General features: G+C 40.2%; 1 protein-coding gene across 1 annotated transcript; it reads right to left on the minus strand.

The window, feature by feature from the left end:
* Positions 1 to 1751: 1751 nt before the first annotated feature.
* On the minus strand, positions 1752 to 16554 carry LOC109040404 (uncharacterized). The gene is made up of 6 exons (XM_072304237.1): positions 16445 to 16554; positions 6953 to 7070; positions 5716 to 5797; positions 4762 to 4856; positions 3768 to 3957; positions 1752 to 2091 (listed from the first exon to the last, which is right to left on the minus strand). The coding sequence occupies exons 2-6, from the start codon at positions 7040 to 7042 to the stop codon at positions 1985 to 1987; spliced, it is 564 nt and encodes a 187-aa protein (XP_072160338.1). The 5' UTR covers positions 7043 to 7070; positions 16445 to 16554; the 3' UTR covers positions 1752 to 1984.
* Positions 16555 to 20125: the final 3571 nt, after the last annotated feature.

A 20125-nucleotide genomic window follows, 5' to 3' on the forward strand; every position in this document is an offset into this window, starting at 1 on the left:
TATTAGAGGAGGCCAGAAAGCTTAGGAAGGGGGGCAAAATTTGAAGTAAGCGGGAAATGTTGAATCTTGGTCCGTTAGTAGGGTAAGTGTATCGGAGGCATGCTCCTGCTCTGCTACAGACTATCCAAAAGCGACGAAATGCTCCGTTCCGTTTCGAAATTAAAGGTGATTAAATTTGACCGTTTAAATTTTTTTTTTTAACTTTTCCCGAAATTTGGAGACTTGCCAACGTAATGTTGAACTGATTTTGACCTTACTGAACTAATGTGGAGGCAAATCTGGGGGAAATTGGCTTATTTCGCGGGAAAATTGAATGACCCTTGAATTGGCGTATTTGGGGGTCCGAAACCCCCCTTAAAATTAGTTTGAAGTAATTTCTGTGATTTTTCCTTAAAAGTGCTTACAATGTGGTAAATATTCCCGTTTTATTTTTTTCATTACGATAATTTGAACCGGAGTTATGATTTTTTGAAAATAGGTCAAATTTGACCTTTGACCTATCATAACTCGGTCAAAAATTAAGATATTGATCTGCGGTTTGCGCCAAAATTCTTAGTTATTTATGCTCTTTCGAATGAGGTATCACAAGATAGGGGTTGCCATTTGAAAAAAAAAGTTGGAGTCCGCAGCCCCTCCCCACGGGGGGCCCCAAAAGTAGCTTACATTGATCGATGAACATCCCCAAAGTTTCGTTTCAAAATATTAATTGAGTAAAATTTTAGAGGGGGTGGAAGGGACTTTTGGGACACCCTGTATATTTTTATGGGTATCAGGGCTCATGCCTTGGTGCACATAGTTCCGTTTGACAGAAATACGTCCAATTATTTCTACAGGACTAAATTCTATCTAAAAATCTGCAATGTTTGAAAAATTTATTTTTGTAAATTCACATTTTTATTTCATTCTTCAGCTTCACTTACTTAATGCGGCATCGTTTTAAAATTCGTGAAGCAGGAAGGTTTTTTTCCTCTTCCCCCTCCCCCATCCTACACTAAGCTTAATTAGAGAATGGGTCGCAGAAAGTAAAAAATCCAATCGAGAGAAAAGTCAGTTGAAGTAATTATTCCAGAGGAGCTTTTCTGAACATTTGAATTGCGTCCAGAGTCCTGGGAAGGTGTTCGAACAAAAAAGTCGTTTTCAGCGCGTTTTCGTTCACCGTTAGTAGAAACATTGCTAACGGTAGATACGGTGTATTCTGTAGGACAAAATATTACTCGAATAAACATAAACTTTTTCAGCGCATGAATACGAAGTTCAGCGTGTTTCAGTTTCAGCCCCTATATCTAGTGTCAATGGATCCGTTCTTCTATTGCTTTGGAAATCCTGTTAGTCACGGAAGGTGTATCCAAATTTGCCGCTTGAGATTTTGAAGGAGTTTTAGCGCTCCTCCAAACTTTCGATTCAACGCATTTGACGGGATATGTACTGCCGCGCTAAGGAAGAACGCCGTATGAAACTTCAGACATCGCCACATTTACTTCAATAAAAACCTAATTTACTGAGAAAATTTTGAATATTCCTCTTCAATTTTTTCAGACAATTTATCTCACAACTTTAATCTAAAATATCTAAAAATTCCAAGGAAAAATACGCATTATACTATTCTTTAAAATACATGTTTTATGCAGGGAAATTTGGCAACTCCCATATTTCATACGGCGTTCCTCCACAGCATGGCAGTGTAAAGCTCGGGGGTGTAAAGTGTTCCAAATTTTCAGATGAATAAAACATTTTAATTTTTTTAGAAATTTACAAAATTCAGTGCAAAAAAAATATTAAAATATTAACTCAGATCAGTTTTATATTTAGTAAAATATATGTGTAAAAATTGTAAATCCTGAAAGTAGAAAAAAATGGGAATTGTATAAAAATAGTTCGAGAGAACTATTGCGACTTATTCACGACATTCTGGAATTACATGAAGCAATAAATAAATAGATAAATAAAACAATAAATAAATCAATATTTATGGAATGCCTCTCTTTCATGCTATCTCCGCGTTGGGTTCATCCACATTTCTTCGGTACGGGATGCTGCTTCTCATTTCCTTATAGTAACTATATACAATCGTGCAAATGTAGAAATTTAACGCTGAAACACCATAAGAAAGTTAAGTAAGAAAAAGACTCACAATCAGTAATAAAATTGTAAGTGTTATAATTCTTGATTACTATTACTTGAACGTATTTATGCTAATAAATACGAGCTAATCGGAAATGAGCTAAATCAAAAAGAGCTACCTCAAACCGCAGGGACACAATTTCTTTTTATTTGATTCATTCTCAGCAGGGCCGGATTTTCCTACTTGCCCCCCATGGGCCACCTGTATTTTGCCGCCCTCTTCTCCTTCGTTTTGAAACATCACTAAAAACCATCAAGTGAACGTGCCAGCGAGGGAGGGGTGCATAACACGCGTTTACACGTGTTGGACACATTTTTTGGGAAAGCCCTGTCAACACTACTAGCAAAAGGTCACGGAACTTTGCGCGAAAGTCAAATTTCGTATAAACCTACCTCTAATGGACAAGGCCTTTCATTCATAAGAAATGAACGAAAAAATTATGAAAGAACAAATACAAAATTTGGTTTAATGATTTTAAAGTCCGCCGCCGCGCCGCGTCTACCGCACCGTGTTTGGCGCACTGCGTGAAGTATTCACGCAGTCTTGTAGGCGCTATGCGTTTCACGCTGACCGCATTGTGTTTGGTGCAATGCGTGAAGTATTCATACATTCTTGTAGGCGCTATCCGTTTCACGCTGACCACAATAACCGCACTGTGTTTGATGCAATGCGTGAAGTATTCGTGCAGTCTTGTAGGCGCTAATACGTGTTACATGCCGATTGCCGCGCCGAGGGCTTCTCCTTTTCATCTCAAGTCCTCGTCATCATTTCTCCCTAAGTCGCGCCGTTCCAGGCCAAATTGTGCGTTTGGTTTCTCTCTTAACTCGACTATAATTAAAGGTGCTGTCTCTTGTATCACTGAAAGACGACAAAATTAGAAATTACTATACTCTCAGGAAATGAGAGATTTTGCAGCCTTTTCTCGTTTGTAATTTTTTTTCTAAATCCGATTTTTTTTATACCTACATTTAAAAAAATTGCAAAATTTGCCGCCCCTAGATTTGCCGCCATGGGCCTCAGCCCACGTGGCCACCCCTGATTCTCAGTTAGTTCCTTTTAGCATAAACACGTCCACTCATGTTTTTCAGTGGAGTTTCTAAAATCGTCAAACGCAATTGAACAAAATAAATAAAAAACGTAAGGATAAATAATAATCAACCAGTAATAATCAATGCAAAAGTCCTCTGTTACAAGCACATCAAGTATCGTTAGGTCGTTTCTGAATATCTATTAATTTTATTACGAATGCAACTTTTAGTCCTTTTATCAGTTTTTCAATTTTTGTCACTTGGTTTTCGTGTTCTAATAATCCTTCAATTTCTCAATTTTGAAGCCAGTATGAATTATTCTGCTGACTTTGGCCAGTGGTCCGTCAGTAGTACTTGTACAATGAAAAACAAATCCTGCCGTGGGGTTGTATAGACATACCGTCCACATTATGGGCTTAGGGGCCGAAACTTCCAGAGGTACCACCCGGAGCAATCGAAGATACGGCTCCAGTACCCGGAACTTTCGGCCTCTGAGTCCGGAACTTTGTTTTCAAAGTACTGGGAGTGCTTCCTCCTCCGCGGCATGGAAAAATAAATATATAAATTAAAATAGAATAGTTGAAAACACTCCAGATTGAACGGGAAGAGAAACTTACCGAAATTTAATATAAGTGATAAGGGGTGGTAAACTGCTTCATAAATGTCTTGATCATGATTCTTGATCGGCAACATACGTTCCATGTCCCCTCGGAGATTGGTAAAGATGAACATTGGGAAATTAAGGAGTAGGTCGATGCCTTCAATGATAGCCGACGCTATGAATGGTGATAAAAATGTTGGTTTTTGCTGTAAAGAATTAAAAAGCAGAAGATGAAAAACTCTCACAAATTAAAAATTGCTGCCGTTATAGCGAAGATAGCAGTGACTGTCAACTTTTCGAAATCGAGTTTTCTTCGATATTCGTCTAATCTCTTTTGGATGAAATGACTGAAATGTCTAAAACAGCACAATTCATATTGTTTTCATGAAAACGAGACATGTGAGGTAGCCGTAAGTGCTCAAAAAATTTATGAGAGCAGTCTTTTCAAGTAAAATTCAGCCCACTTCTGCCAATTTCTAACCTGAAAATATTTTATTTTTTATTTTATTCTTGCAGTTTATTCGGCTTCTATTCCAGTTTCGGAAACTACAGCCATCTTTTTAGATAAGAAAGTCTGAAAATGTGTTTTTTGTGTGTCCAAAACGCTATCACGAAAGCATGTAGAATTTAGCACTTACGGCTGTCTTGCCTAACAATAACCTGGCACGAAAATGAAAAATACCCTTTTTTCATACCCTTCTGAAAATTTTCATTCGGTATACGTCAAAAGATCAATATTTGGACTGTGCATCCATAATTGAACCATGGGTAAATGCTTTAAATTAAAAGGAACTAAAAAGAGCGCAAGCCCTATACATAGCGCCCTCTTTTTATTTAATTCCTTTCGGAACTGATACGTACATTTGGACGTACATATATTTCTGCCGAACTATGTACAATTGAACATGAGCCCTGAGACCCATAAGAATAAAGGTGTGCGTGATAGGGCTCACTTCATAATGCACATAGTTCCGTTTGGCAGAAATACGTCTAATTAAGGATGTACCTACCTTATACACACCAAATAAAAGCATGAGAGCAGCAATTGTGCCCAAAGCCCCTAATATGAATTCCTTTATCATAATGACTACTGCTATTTGCTCTCCTGAAACATTAAGAAAAAAAAAGTTTAGGCGGAAAAAATATAAGCTTTATAACGACTAAAATCATGCTTGTAAAAGAGTTGACGAGAATGTGCGCGTATCAGGAGAGGTTTACTTACATTTTTTTCTGGGCAAACCTGATCGCCGCACAGTGGATCATGCTAGTAGGAGAGGTCTGACATGAAATTTAGGGCTAAAATTTCAAGTTTTGACGTTTATTTTGCGACATTATCAATTCCTTGGGGCGTTTCAAAATGGAAGTTTTATGATAAAACCAATGAAACCACTCTCAAACTTTCTCATTTTATATTATCAAAGATATACTTACAAAGTTTCCAAATGTCGTCCGACTTTTCCTATTTTCTAGTTCCTTTGTGCGCCGACCACGAGGAAAAAAGGCCCACGCCACGGGGACTGGGAATATAAAAATGCGTGATAAGGACTCCACAAATTGTGCGTTTAAGAAAAGCCTCCGGACTTTTCAGATTTTTGAGCTGGTTTTCTTTTAAAATACCATTTATTAATCTGCATCTCTTGTCTCTGACAGATAAAGTGTGCCCTAAAAATTAATCGCCATGGCCTCTTGATCATGAGCAAAAATGTGAAAGGTTAGTATGTTAAAAGTCTCGGAGTAAAATTGGGATGAAATTCAACACGGAGCCAATATTTTGCCCCCTCCCCCACCCAACCCGAATGACACAAGTGCTGAACGAATTTCATTCCTTTTGGGGAGGAAATTCTGCTATAACGGGACGTTTTCTTTTCAAATAGCTCCATGAATAAACTAGAGGGCACTGGTACTTACCAGACGGTAACTTACTCTGAGGTACAAGGCTTTAGATGTTTTGAGGATAAACTAACCTGTACTTTCAATGCTGTGATATCCGCTGATGAATTTGATCGTATTCGGTAATCCAATTGGAAAATCAAGCACTCCTATAGCCTGGGAAGCAAACAAAAACACGTGATTTCAGTTTTATTTTATTAATATCTGCTTCGTTTTCTCTAAAAGAATTAACTTATTGTTAGACTCACTAACTTTGTGTGATATTTCATACTGTCTAGTGGTCCATTAAAACTTTTCACAGAAAAGGTAGTTCCACAGGGGGAGAATGTGAATTATCGTGCTCTTGTGAGCGTAGACGGTATGTTTGGTTCACAACCACGAGGAAAGGTTTTTCATTTTGAGGGGGCAAAGTTTTCAAAGGGTAACTTTTTTTTAATTGGATCGAAAGTTGGATGTTGAGATTTCGATGGAAAACTCTTTATAATCGTCATTTCCCGCGGACGAAAGAATTTATCTGTAGTTTAACTATCGGTCCATTGTGCTCAGCCAGAACTTCGCGATATCAAAGCTAAAGCACAAAAGAAACTCACATCCTGCGCCTGCATGAAACTATTCGTGCCTAGCAGTTATCATTGCAGTATATACGAATAATTGAAGGCGATATATCTGTCATTCTAAATCCTCGCAGTGAGGCCCACCGTTGCGTGCGGGCCGCGGATGGATAGTGAATGCCTCCATAGTGAAAACGCCTTCAACTCCGTGCGTATGCAACCCGGACATCCGTGAAGATCGAATAGTTGCATCTAGGCGTTATAATGAAATTCGCTTAGTGTTCGTCGCATGCGATACTGACTGCGAGCGCTATGCTTGTTTCGCCTTGTAACTTTGAGCGCTGCCTATTGTGCCAATGAAGTAAATTAATACTGATTTTTAGTGCGGATTTGTCAAATTTCAGAATTTGCTTTGATTTGCCGTCCTAAAATGTGGGCTGCGGCTACGGCCCTTACCTTTTCCCATCTAAGAACGACAAGAGCGGCGAAGTTGGAAAATCGGTCAGATAGATTTCAAGATCTCATTGGTACAAAGAATCGCTTCTTTTTCAAATGGATAGACTAACGCCAACTCAAGAGAGACCGCGTAGTTGGTCATTTTCCCTACGGTTAATAACCCGTTTCAGCCAATAGGATCACTCCATTTTCCCTTCGTCTCATTCTTCTGTCGCTTTGTCTACCGATTTCAATAATTAGCCCACTGCTCCTTACAGATTTATACTAACTGCATAGAATACATACTGAATTATAAAACACTTACTGCAAAAGTCCAACCTATGATGAGTGTGCCCGTCCTCAAAGGAAAACCACAGCAACTGTTCAGTTTCGGGAACCAGGAATCGGACCCCATGATGCTCCGTTGTGATGAAAACGCGCTTCTGGAAAAGATAATGGAAATTCTGTTACTTCCTTGGAATTATGTGTTTGGTACATACGTACTCTTCACTGAAAATCAAATTTTCCCTCCACTTTCTGATCTCCATACCATCCTTTCAAAGTATTTTCGTGAAATCCCTCTCTTTTTCAAACGAATTAATCTCTAAATTTAATGTATTCTTTCCTTTTCCTAACTTTTAACTTTGTACTACCTTTTGTGACCCTACTTTTTAAATTTTAAAATTATTTTGATCTCTCCTCTAAGGTTTTAATGGCTCAATTGTTAAAAACACCAAATAAACGTATCTACCAACCAACCATTCTTATTTGATTCGTTCATTTTGGCATAAGATTGCTTTTGAAAGTTCGAGGATAAAATAAAAGAAAATAATGAAAAACATATTGTGCGAGTATACAGGGTGATCCAGGGATGAACGACCAGACTCCAGAGGCGTGTCCTATGGGTCAAAATAAGACTTTTTTGTTGTAAAAAAGTTTTTTTCCAAAAGTGCCCCCAGTTGGAGCCACGGCCCCCAAACAAATATCAGAGTGTAGATCATTATTTATCCTGAATTTTGGCAACGTTCGAGGACTAAATCCCACGAAAATTTTTACTCCCCTGCACTTTCATGCCCTGAATTCATAACTGATCTAAAAACAATCGAAATTTAAATTTAAAGAGGGGTTTTGGGGGTGATTTGGCTCCTGCAATCTGGTCGTTTAACCTTGGATCACCCTGTTTATACTATAGATTTCCACCCATACTTTATTTTTTCCTCGGAAAACTAGTTTACGTGATGGTGAATTTGCATCAAATTTTTTATTGCTTCATCTGAAAGAGCTTAAAGAGCTGATTTCACGGTATTTTTTATAATTTTTTTCAGTTATGGAAAATAGTATAAAAATAGACTTAAAAACGAAAAAATGCACCGCCTAGCCTCGGCTTCAGCTAGCTAGACTTCAGCTCACTCAGTAGTTTCTACTTAAACACGAAATTCATCAAATTTCAGACACCTGCAAATTCTCTATTTCTTGAACGCTTTCCTTCTATGTTAGTAGAATATTTTGTATGTATTTCAAGCAGGGCCGAATTTACTTACTTGCCGCCCATGGGCCGCCTGTATTTTGCCACCCCCTTCTCATTCGTTTCGAAACATCAATAAAAACCATCAAGTGAACGTGCCGGAGGGGAGGGGTACATAAGACGCGTTTACTCGTGTTGGACACATTTTTTTGCGAGTGTCCTTTCAACACTACTAGCAAAAGTTCGCGGAGCTTTGCGCGAAAGTTAAGTTCCATAAACCTATCTCTGTGTGGACAAGACAAGGCCTTCCATTCATAAGAAATGAACAAAACAATTATGAAAGAACGAACATAAATGCGGTTTAATAATTTTAACTTCCGCCGCGCCTTCGCAACGCGCTGACCGCACTGCGTTTGACGCAATGCGTGAAGTATTCATGCAGTCTTGTAGGCGCTATGCGTTTCACGCCGCCCGCTGCTGACCGCAGCGACCGCACTGTCTTTGACGCAATGCGTGAAGTATTCATGCAGTCTTGTAGGCGCTATGCGTTTCACGCCGCCCGCTGCTGACCGCAGCGACCGCACTGTCTTTGACGCAATGCGTGAAGTATTCACGCAGTCTTGTAGGCGCTATGCGTTTCATGCCGCCCGCTGCTGACCGCAGCGACCGCACTGTCTTTGACGCAATGCGTGAAGTATTCGTGCAGTCTTGTAGGCGCTATTACGTGTTACATGCCGACCGCCGCGCCGAGGATTTCTCCTTTTCATCTCAAGTTTTTGTCATCATTGCTCTCCGTGCCGCACCGTTCTATGCCAAATTCCGTGTTCGGTTTCTCTCTTAGTCTTAACTCGACTAATTAAAGGTGCTGTCTATTGTATCATAGAAAGACGACAAAATTAGAGACATACTCCAGGAAATGAGAGATTTTGTCACCTTTTCCCGTTTGTAATTGTTTTTCTGAATCCGATCTTTCTTTATACCTGCATTTCAAAAAAGTGCAACATTTGCCGCCCCCTAAATTTGCCGCCATGGGCCCCGGTCCATGTGGTGCCCCCCTAAATCCGGCCCTGATTTCAAGCCATAAAGTTGACTTGGACGTATCTCTGCTAGACGGGACTAAAGACGTGTGGAAAAGATGGGGTGCGCTCTTGGTGAGCTGCGGAAGAAACAATGTAAAAGTGGGCGTGGTTCTTCATCGGGAAATAGAAAAGCGGAATTTTACATTGGATCAAATGGAGCTAAGCGCCAACTATATGCTAACTCATGATGAGCCGTGGGCATATGACAAGAGCGTTGTGGACAGGGCTCGTGAGTTAAAGACTCCCACGATGGGCCGCGGTTGCGGCCTCGGTGCCGCTGACGTCACTGGCGCTTTATAATTCCCATTCATTCTTACGCATAGAGTACAATAGAGTCGCAAATCGCCGTTGAAGTCACTTTTCGAGGCTGTTTTGTCCAGTTCTCCGGAGACTAGTGTGCGGCGACTAGCGACGACGCATACGCAGAGACTCGCGCTCCCCACCTCCCCACTCCCGACTCGGCTCCGTTCGTCGGCTAGGTCCACACTCATTGAACCAGCCAAGTAGGCCGGTAATAAGTCTGAAATTGAGTCCATATATGAATATTATCCAGGGGTAACATACATTAATGGATTCATTGTGGCTTTGAATATCTAATTATAGCAAAATTTGCAAAAATTAATATAAATGGAATTAATAAAAGTCGAAAAAACACAAGCAGTGTTGTTGATTTCTCCATAAGCCACCGTTTTAGAGACGCCGGTTTGGTTCACACTTTGTATAAGTCAGAAATTAAATCCCTGTATGAATAAAATCCAAGAGTAACATACATGAATGGATTCATTATGGCTTTGACCATCTATTTATAGCAAAATTTACACAAATTAATATCGATTGACTTAAAAAATGTCGAAAAAAACACAAGCTGTCGTTGCTTTTCCCGTAAGCCGCCGTGATAAGAAATGCTTGTCGGTTCACACTTGGTTTAAGTCTCAATTTACTTCCTTTTTGAATATTATTCAAGAGTATGATACATTAATGGATTCACTATGGCTTTAACTACCCGTTTGCAGCAAAATTTGCACAAATTAATGATGATTGAATTAAAAATGTCGAAAAAACACAAGTAGTTCTTGATTTCTCCATAAGCCACAATGATGATAATTGCCGTCGGGTTCACACTTGGTTCACACTTTTCGGAGCACAAGCGGCTCGGAAAGGCCCGTTAATGGATTGACTTCATCGGCGCTCCAGTACATTGCGACTCTATTGTACTCTATGTTCTTACGGCCCTCGACTAACGAGCACACCCCTTATTTCCCACCTCTCTGGTTCTGTCCAGCAGAAATACGTCCACTTGTTCCTCTTCAAAAAAATAAGCCAGGAGCGGAAATTTTTGAAACATCGCAATGAAAAACGTGGTGTTCCACTTAATATATATGGCTTGAAAAAAATCCGGCCCCGGAAGCCGTGCTTACGGGCTCAGAGGCCGAAAGTTCCGGGCGTAGCAGCCGGAGCAATCGTAGCTACGGCTTCGGCACCCGGAACTTTCGGCCCCTGAGCCCGGAACGCGGACGGTGTGTCTATACAGCCCGTAACTTTTTCTTCATTGCGCGGTAAGAACTTATTTTTCTCTTAAAAACTGCGCTTTCCCTTGTCAAACGGCACAGCTCTAAGCTTGTAATTTATTTACGTTTGGTCTGACGTTATAACGACGTATCGGTCGGCTATTTTGAGATGACGTCGATTCCAGCTGCTATTATTGCCCTTTCTGTTGAGCTTCTCAGCGCGTCTCATGGATGTATTTTCCTCGACATAACACGAACGATCGCGATCCAGCAAAATCCGTTCGCCACGAGGCTAGCAATTCACAATAATTTTTAATCTGCTCTCAGTGGCGTGGCGTGAATTGCGATGTATCGATTGTTATGTCATTTAAACCTATGGTAAAGAATCGACTGTTAAGGTGTTCGCTGCGAACACCCTGTTTATCGATCCTTTTTCCATAGGTTTAAATGGCATGACAATCGATACATCGCAATTCACGCCACGCCACTTCTATACAGCCGTGTTAAGGAACGCCGTATGAACCTTCGGATGTTGCCGAATTTCCTTTGTTGAAACACAAATTTCCTGGTAAACTTATAAATATTTTTCTCCCAATTTTTCAGATAATTTTGTTCGCAATTTAACCTAAAGCCTCTGGAATTTCAAAGAAAAATATTCATAACTTTCCTTAAAAACAAGCATTTTACCGAAGGAAATTTGGCAACTCTCGAATGTTCATGCGGCGTTCTTCCTTAGCACGGCAGTTTAACTGAGGAATCTATTGGAGTGCCGTAGGCTGGCGGGTACCAAGTTTTCTACAAGGCTGGATTTGATTCTTTACAAAGGCGTGGCGTGAATTGCGATGTATCGATTGTTCTGCCATTGAAACCTATGGTAGAGAATCGATTATTAAGGTGTCCGCTGCGAGCACCCTGTTTATCGATCCTTATCCATAGGTTAAAATGACATAAGAATCGATATATCGCGAAGCACGCCGCGCCACTGATTCTTTAACACCTCTTGGTACAATTAAAGAGGGAGCAATTTTGTATCAAGGAGGTCCAGGAGAACTCGCCCCGAAAATTCTCAAAAATGTACATTTTTTAAGACGAATTGTTTGTAAAATCGCACATACGTAGCTGTCATTGTAAAGGGAGAAAATTCTAGGACCACATTTTTTTTCTTTTGAAATTTTGGATTAAACGATTTGACACTACGTATCAAGTTTCTCATCAAGTCCTCTTCATTACTACTTCTAAAAACTTGGCGGAATTATTTTATGGTTTTAGGATGTATAATTATATGCATGTAGCGTGTTAGAAAAAAGTCGCCAAAACACAATTATATAATATAGATGACCCCTTCCCACAATGATTAAGGTAGAAACAAATTGTTATCACATCTGTTACATTGCTGCTACTGTGTCGGAGCGTTGCGTATGTTGCCTATCTGAATATTGAAGGAGATCTTTCATTCAAAGTCTTTACGTTAAAATTCGAATAAATTATTCTCTCTTTTTTTGCATTATTAAATGTCTACCTTTTGGATACACGAAATGCATTCTGCGGGTTGCGTAATATAATTGTCACTAATTTACTAAATGTAATTAAAATATCGCAATTATATGTTGGAAAAACTGGGGTTTATACTGCATTTAATCGAAATTTTAGTTCAGTTTTTCTTTTGTTCCGTCCTACCTTACTTCAAGTGACCTACTGATTGCGACCCACCAACGAGAACAGTGGATTTGCCATAAAAGTATTTGCTCCTCTACAGAAATATGTTTATTATCTAATTTTTGTCGCTTGACAACTTCGTATAATGAGCTCGTCAGCTCGTGTGATGGCGCACAATGGAACTAGTCATCAGAAGAGGTCGGACCAAAATTATTTTATTGTAATTGAAATTTTTTATGTTTATTTCGTCAAAATTTCAATTTCAGGGGTGTTACTGAAAGGATATTTCGAAATAAATCCAGTGGAACCACATTTAAACATCTCCGTTTCATATATTCGAGGATATGAGGTTTGAAAATTTCCAAAGAGCAACGCCAAGAATGGCACAATTTAGGCCAGCGGGGATTTTTCTGAAACCGGGCCCAAACGATACCTTATGATACCCTAAAACTCTGGTTAAAATTTTAGCTTGAGTATACGCACGGTTTTAGAGAAATGAGGGGGCAAAGTTGCCAAATCGCCATCATTCTGGACAGCATTTCAACAGCAAAAAGACGGGAAAAATGGACGAAAAAGTTACACCTTTGATGGGTTTCGGCTGTAAATGTTCTTTTTGGGCCCCCAAGCATTTAACTGTGTTCAGTTTCAAAAATTTTGGTCGCATAGTGGTCCAAAATGGGGAGAAATTGTCGACAAATCAGGATTCTTTGTCAAATTTTTAAACATGGAAATAAAATTGTCGGTCTGCTGCAGTTTTCGTGGCTAACAATGTTCTTATCGGTCCTCTATGCATGAAATTGTGTTCAGCTTCACAAATTTACATCGCACAGTGGTCAAAAATGAGGGACTTAGTGGACAAATTAAAATCCTCTGCGAAACTTTTTAAAAATGAAGTGAAACTGTTGGTCCCCAGTAGAGTTTCGATCCCGGAAAAATTCTTTAAATTCTTTGCCAGTGCAACGTTACGTTCCACTGTGGCGCATTATAGATCCGACGCGCACATTGTGGGGGTTCCCCCAGGGTCGGGGGGCCCGTACCCCCTCGCCCAGTTCCTTCATCGTGGTGGGGAGCTGTGTGCTGTGTGGGCCTCCGAAATCGACGCTCGGAGGAAGTTAATTGGTGCAAAGCAAGGCGCATCGCATGCGGTCAGTAGCACTACCAGAGCCGGACGCTTCGTCCTGAACCAGGCTCTGACCTTGATACATCGTCCGTTGCTGTGCCACGCCACGCTGCGGTCATATCAGGAATTCAGGATTGAAATACGATATGACGCATAATATGACTGAGGGGTACCCTGCCATGCTAAGGAAAAATGCCGTGTGAATCCTCAGGCGTTGCCAAATTTCCTTTGATAAAACACGAAATTTCATGGTAAACTCATACTCATAAAAGTAAGTATTTTCTCCCAGGAAATTAGGCAGCATTCTCAAATGCATTCTTCAATACTCATACTGCATTTTTCCTTAGCACGGCAATACTCCCTTCGGCTGCTACTCGGCGCAACCTGTAGGAGACGATTTGCGCCTTCAAAAAGCTATCACTGGATCGTGATTTAAAATTTTAAAAAGAACACACAATTTCAGAAAATTTTTCGTTAAAAATTGTGGGGACTTTGTAATTTTCTGCAATTATGCTCCCCTTCTCTTCTCATTTAGCATTGCATAGAAAGAAAGTCTAGAATTATATTTGAAGTTCAAATTTTCTGGGAGGGGGGGGGGGGCGAATGACACTATTTCAAACTCTTTGGGGGGCCAGAAGAGGCAACTTCTCAATTTTTGTGATTTTGGGGTTAGATTTGCCAATTTTTCATATTTTACAGTGTCATTGCAGCGCTCCCCCACAGAATTGGAAAAAACGAAAGCCAGAGGCGGATCCACACTGAAAAAAAACTCCGGCCGTGGGAACCGCAATCACGGGCTATATAGACATACCGTCCGTTCCGGGCTCAAAGGCCGAGAATTCCGGGTGCTGGAGCCGTAGTTTCGATTGCTCCGGGCTTAGAGGCCGAAGCTACGGCTACAGCAGCCGGAATTCTCGGCCTTTGAGCCCGGAACGGACGGTATGTCTATATAGCCCGCAATTGCGGCTCCCACGGCCGGAGTTTTTTTTTCAGTGCAGCAATCAGACAACACCGGATTGCCTCCATTTAAACCTATGCAAAATAATCGATTCTTGTCGGAGCACCTGACCCCTCCTAATATCGATACATTTTCCATAAGTTTAAACGGAGGAAATCCGGTGATGCCAAATCGCTGGATCCGCCAATGCCAAGCCTGCGTATATTATCCTGTAGAATGCAGCAAAGCCGTTGACTCATTTTTGTCAAAATTGTCAGTTGAACTGCATTTTGCAATTTGGAACTATAAATTCTGGCTCTTCTTGAAAAACACGTATGTGCATAGGGGAACTAATGGCACATACGTTGTTTTTAAACCGGGCTAGAATGTATAGTTCCAAATTGCAAAATGTAGTCCAGTTAGGTAGTATTGTTCCTCGGCCCCGGAGATTGAGAGTGAAATTTCGGGAAATTTCCGGAGGCTCGAATGTGTTTCACAAATTTTGAAATTTGTTAATTTTTATCGGAATATAAGTTAAACCTTCGGAATTCCGGAAAGCGTTTCAGAAGGTCTTTCCTGTTGATGCGGCAGTACTAAGCTACCTTGCTGAGGTGCTGTACACGAAGGGGGGGGGGGCACAAAGGGGAGCTTAAAGGGAAATATCGTCACCTTCCAGGCAAAGTATCACAAGCGCCATGCGACGTTTAAAAATTTCCGCCGCCATTATATTTTTTTACAGAGAAATTGTTCGACGAAGCTGTCCGAAAATTTCACCGAATTTTCTTTGTGCTGCCGATAAAATTTAGTGAAATTTCCAAACAGATTCAACCAACAATTTCTCAGTAAAAAAAATAATGGCGGCGGAAATTTTTAAACGTCGCATGGCGCTTGTGATACTTTGCCTGGAAGGTGACGATATAGCCCCAACCTAACCTCTATACCAAAGGAAAACATTTGCAACACGAGAGAGTTTTAGGCTTCTGCAGGCCGATTATTGAAATTTATAGACAAAGAAGACAAAAAGGATTTGTAGAGATCCTATTGGTGGAAGCGGGTGCTTGTAATGGACAAAGGAGATAGGTAATAGACTAACAAACGGCAACCGACACGAGACCCGACAGTTAGTCTATCATTTCCCCTCTTAGTCTGCAAAGACCACCGGTTTCGACCAATAGGATCGCTTTATACTCCCCAAGTCTTCTTTGTCTATCGCTTTGTCTATCAATTTCAATAATCAGCCCGCAGGTAAAAAATGTCCAAATCGAGAATCGCGGTTTCTAGTCGTTTTTTCGTCTCCTAAACGCATCCCCAAAAGTTTAATGAAATTTCATGAAATTTTCCATCTCTACTTAGCCCTCGATAAGCAACGCATCAACAAAACGCATGTTCCATTCGAACCGAGTTCATCCGAAAGGGACCAACCCATATTCAGTTGAAACTGAGAAAAAGAGAATTGAAGTTTTACTCCTGCATGAGGCAAGGCTCAATGCAGGAAATAAACTTCAACCCCTCTCTTCACAAAGTAACTTCTGTTTTTCGACTATTACATTTCGGCAGGAGATAAAACAAACGACTATTGCAACTCAGAAACACTCTTAACTCAACGTTTTCGAAATTTGGGCTGGTTCCTTTCTGATAAATGAAATAAATTACACTTAAAGAACCATAACCTGGCAAATAATATTTAATTAATCAAAAATAACTTAAACCAATTAATGAATTATATATTATTTGCAAGATTACGGCTCTTTAAATTTATTTTATTTATATTTGGACTTAATTTTACAATTAGGAACTGTAAATCCTGGCTCACCCAAAAAAACACGTATGTGCATAAGGATAAACTAATGGTTCGTGCGTTGTTTTTATACTGAGTCAGAATTTATAGTTCCTAATGGCAAAATGTAGTTCATTTCACTTTGCTCATTGCCTAAATCTTTGAATTTCTGATAAACTCGGTCCATTTAGTAATGCGATCCCGCAGCCACCTACATTACGGACGGTGCAGGGCAGATAATGTCAAGGCCGATCTCTAACCAAACAAGTACTCACGCTCGAAACTCCACAGGTGTTTTCACTTTCCAGTTGTTCGATTTCTGTTCCTTTCGGAGGGCACTCCGTGCATGCGTCCCGCTCACAACACCGAACACATCCCGAAAAATCTAAAAATTCGATAAAAACCACATTCGCGTCGAGGATCACACTCTAAAACCGAAACAGTTTCGTGGATAATGGCACTTTCTCCGTGGGAACAGGCGAAATGGAGGCTGGGTTTCTCGACTCGCGGCCGCGCACTGCCTCGCGAGACGGGACCGCCGGCTGATTCTTTGTTGCCGTGCTTATGGAGCAACACAGGATTTTCAATGAGAATCGCTATAAAAATAAACGCGTTTTGCATGAGAGCCGGCAACTCGGCCTGATTGTTGATTGTTTGCCAGGCTCCGCTCACTGGGCTTGTCGCTCACCGGCGCGGCGCGCAGCGAAACGAGTCAATTGGGAAGTCGTGGAGTACCTATATTGAGAGAGTATGGCCACTGGTGTTACCACCTCTGATTGGATCAGCCATCTTAGGCTGAATGGAGCCCTTAGGACCCAAAAATGGCGGACGCTATAAATTAATGTAATGCAAAATGACTCAAAATGTAGTTTTCTTTGCTTATCGTAACGAGAAATTTACCCGAATGCACTATTGCGACTTATTTACATATTTTTAAGGCTGATCGTGTGCAATTTTTGAGAAAAATTATCTTGGATGTAGAAAAGTTGGCAGCAAGTGTGGTTGGTGATAACCGTCAATAGTTGGTAATGACCCCCCTCCCATCAACGAAAACCAAAACAAAGCACCGCCATTTTTGGGTCCTAAGCCTCTCCATGGGGCCCAGTGGCCATACTCTCTCAATATAGGTACTCTAGGAAGTCGGACAAAACTTGAAAACTTTGTCTGCTTATATCTTCGTAAATGTGGAACGGAGAAGTTTGAAAGTAGTTTCACTGATTTCTTCACAAAATTTGCGCCTGAAAACACCCCTAACAGTTGGAATTGTGACGATATAGACATCAAAATTTGCAATTTTAGTCAACAATCTCGTGTCCGACCTCTTCCGAAAGTTCTTTCCACTGTGCGACGGGAAGACGAAAATCCTTCGTTTCCTGAACGAATTAGCGCGGCTCCGTTCCGGGGTTGCTGAATTGACTCGAGCAGTTTCGTTTTTTACACAACTTGACCTGCGAAATTTTTCCCGAAAATATTTCAGAGTTTTCCATGAGATCAGAGGCAAAATCAGTGAAATTTCAAGTTGGAAATTTCCGTGATTTTCTTGGTGAGAATTCAATTTGTGAGGGAAAATTTGGCGGCATTGTGATGTGGTTAGGATTTTTTGTGAGGAAGACGGCGAGTTATCTGAGTGGGGCCGACTCTAGCTATGACCCAAAGCGCGAAATCTACCAGATAAGCGATAAAGTCGGTAATAAAAGCGCTCAAGGAACATCAAACACTCATCCTAACGGCACACAGTTGATCGAGTTGATGAGAGAGGTCGGACAAAATTTGGAAACTTCAAACGCCCATAACTCCGTTTAAACAAAACTATGAGGTTCTGAAAGTTGTTTTATTGGTTTCCTTGTAAAATTTTCTTCTGAAAACACCCCTTAAAATTTAAAATATGACGAGATAAACAACAAAATTTTTAATTTTATTCTAAAATTGTATCTCCCTAGTAGCCAAAATAGGATTATCGAATAGGCATCGGCCGGATAGGCTATTTTATAGCTATTTATTTTTTTATTTTATACGGTATCGTACAAATAGCATATTTTATAGCTATTTCATAGATATTCCATGCGCATTTATCTTGGTTTAAAATTTCCGTTTGAGAATATGTATTTTACAGCTACTTAATACGTTTTTTCTTCTTTCAAGCCACTCATCCTGTTGCAAGGGTTACATACCCAGTTCCCAGTTAGCATCTAATCTTCCGAAAATATCCGTACAAAATCCGGCACCTTTACATCATTTAAGGATATTGCGGACAATATTTTCACAAAAAGTCTTTACTGACTTTAAGACTTTATTTGGACTATTAAATTAAGGGAAGTCATGTACTTTATGGGAAAGTGAATAATTTAAAACACTAAGTGGGTGGAATAAATTGCATCATTCAACCTTCAAATTTAAGAAACCCAAGAATTATTGTGTATTTTCTTAAACATGTTGGTGAATTTTCTTACTATTCTTAGTTGCAGCCTTGAGAACCATAAGATGATAAGTGCATTGCAACGTTGCTATGATAGAGCAACTTTATTTTTTGCAAACCAAAATCATATAGAATTGCAAACTTCAATGCAAAAAAAAAGAAATCAACATAGCCCAGGGAATTTTTGCTAAAAAAGTTTCGCCTATACATGGTTTTGATTTGCTGCATTCATCGTATACAGTTGCACAATCTTGGCAACGTATCAATGCGCAATTATTTTCACCCGATGCTTAGTTTGGCCAACAAATGCAATCCAAGTTAAACTTTGACTGTGTTGCTCACGTAGCCTTTCATACACCACTGCAAATATAAGACAAACGGAACAATCAAGACATGGAAAGAGAGTAAGAGAAAGGACTCGTTTTGATGACGGCGCAGAGATACAACTATTCGTACTTGATGAATGCCCGTGTTGTATCTGCAAACTTGAAGGAGCGATGCGTGAACTCGCGCAATGCTCCGCTCTATGCTGTCAGTGATGTGTCGCTTGAATTCAAGAGAAAGGGTAAAAAAAGGCCCGATTACATCACTCTTATCTTCGGCTGTTTTGCTAATGTAGCTAATACAAATAAGACAGATGGAACTAACTCAACGTGAAAAAAGAGCGAGGGAAAGGACGCGCGTTGATGACGGCGCAGGGATGATACAACTATTCGTACTTGATGGATGTCCGTGTTGTATCTGCAAAATTGAAGGCGCTAGGGCGTGAGGCGTGAGCTCGCAATGCTTCGCTCTTGGCTGTCAATGAACTGCCGCTCTGGTTCGGGAGAGAGGTTTGAAAAAACCGAACCCAGAAACGTATCTCCTATTTTTGGCTGTGTTGATATTAGATTTTTTTCAATTTGATGTCTTATTCTTTTTTTCAAGTTGTTTTGTTGACCTACATCTCAAGTTTTCGGCTATCCAAATTATAAGTGCTCTGCCCTGGAACATCAAACAACAACCACGCGATGGTGAAGTAAAGAAATTCTTCAATTTACTTCGAAATCTCCACTTAACCAAGGCATTTTATGATTTAAACGAATTTCTGACTTGAGCTGTTGAATAACATTCTACCAACCACCACTTAATGTAACATTTTCAATTGTAATTTATATTTTTAATTATTGTGTATTGTAATTCCTAGTGTTTTTTGACTTGTGCCGTAGCTCCAATAATAGGGCTTTTATGTACGTAAAAATAATAAATAAATTCGGATGCACCGGCCCCATAAAACCTGCGGGGCACGTATTGTCGGCGATCCTTGGGTAAGTTTGACCCGACTTGGGGATCTAAGGGTTAAATTTCGTCATTTGGCGAAATCTCAGTGCCTGTGTCGTTGCTTGTAACTGGACGAAGTAAACTCATTTTAATCAATAACCAAGTACTAAGTAAACTATTGGTTCAAATAGCATTGCACAAAAAAAATATCGGGCAAACTTGAAAGTGGACCACAAAAACTTTGGACCAAACGAAATTAGGCAAAGAGTCTGGCCACCAT

This window comes from Bemisia tabaci, chromosome 9 (assembly GCF_918797505.1).
Source record: "Bemisia tabaci chromosome 9, PGI_BMITA_v3".
NCBI lineage: Eukaryota > Metazoa > Arthropoda > Insecta > Hemiptera > Aleyrodidae > Bemisia > Bemisia tabaci.

What these genes read in the sequence shown, in the direction of transcription:
- LOC109040404 (XM_072304237.1), bottom strand. Translation starts at nt 7,042, where the DNA reads ATGGGGTCCGATTCCTGGTTCCCGAAACTGAACAGTTGCTGTGGTTTT. An exon ending in TTTTATTTGGTGTGTATAAG is followed by an intron (nt 3,958 to 4,761) that starts GTAGGTACATCC and finishes AATTCTTTACAG; the next exon opens with CAAAAACCAACATTTTTATC. An exon ending in ATCACTTATATTAAATTTCG is followed by an intron (nt 2,092 to 3,767) that starts GTAAGTTTCTCT and finishes ATGGTGTTTCAG; the next exon opens with CGTTAAATTTCTACATTTGC.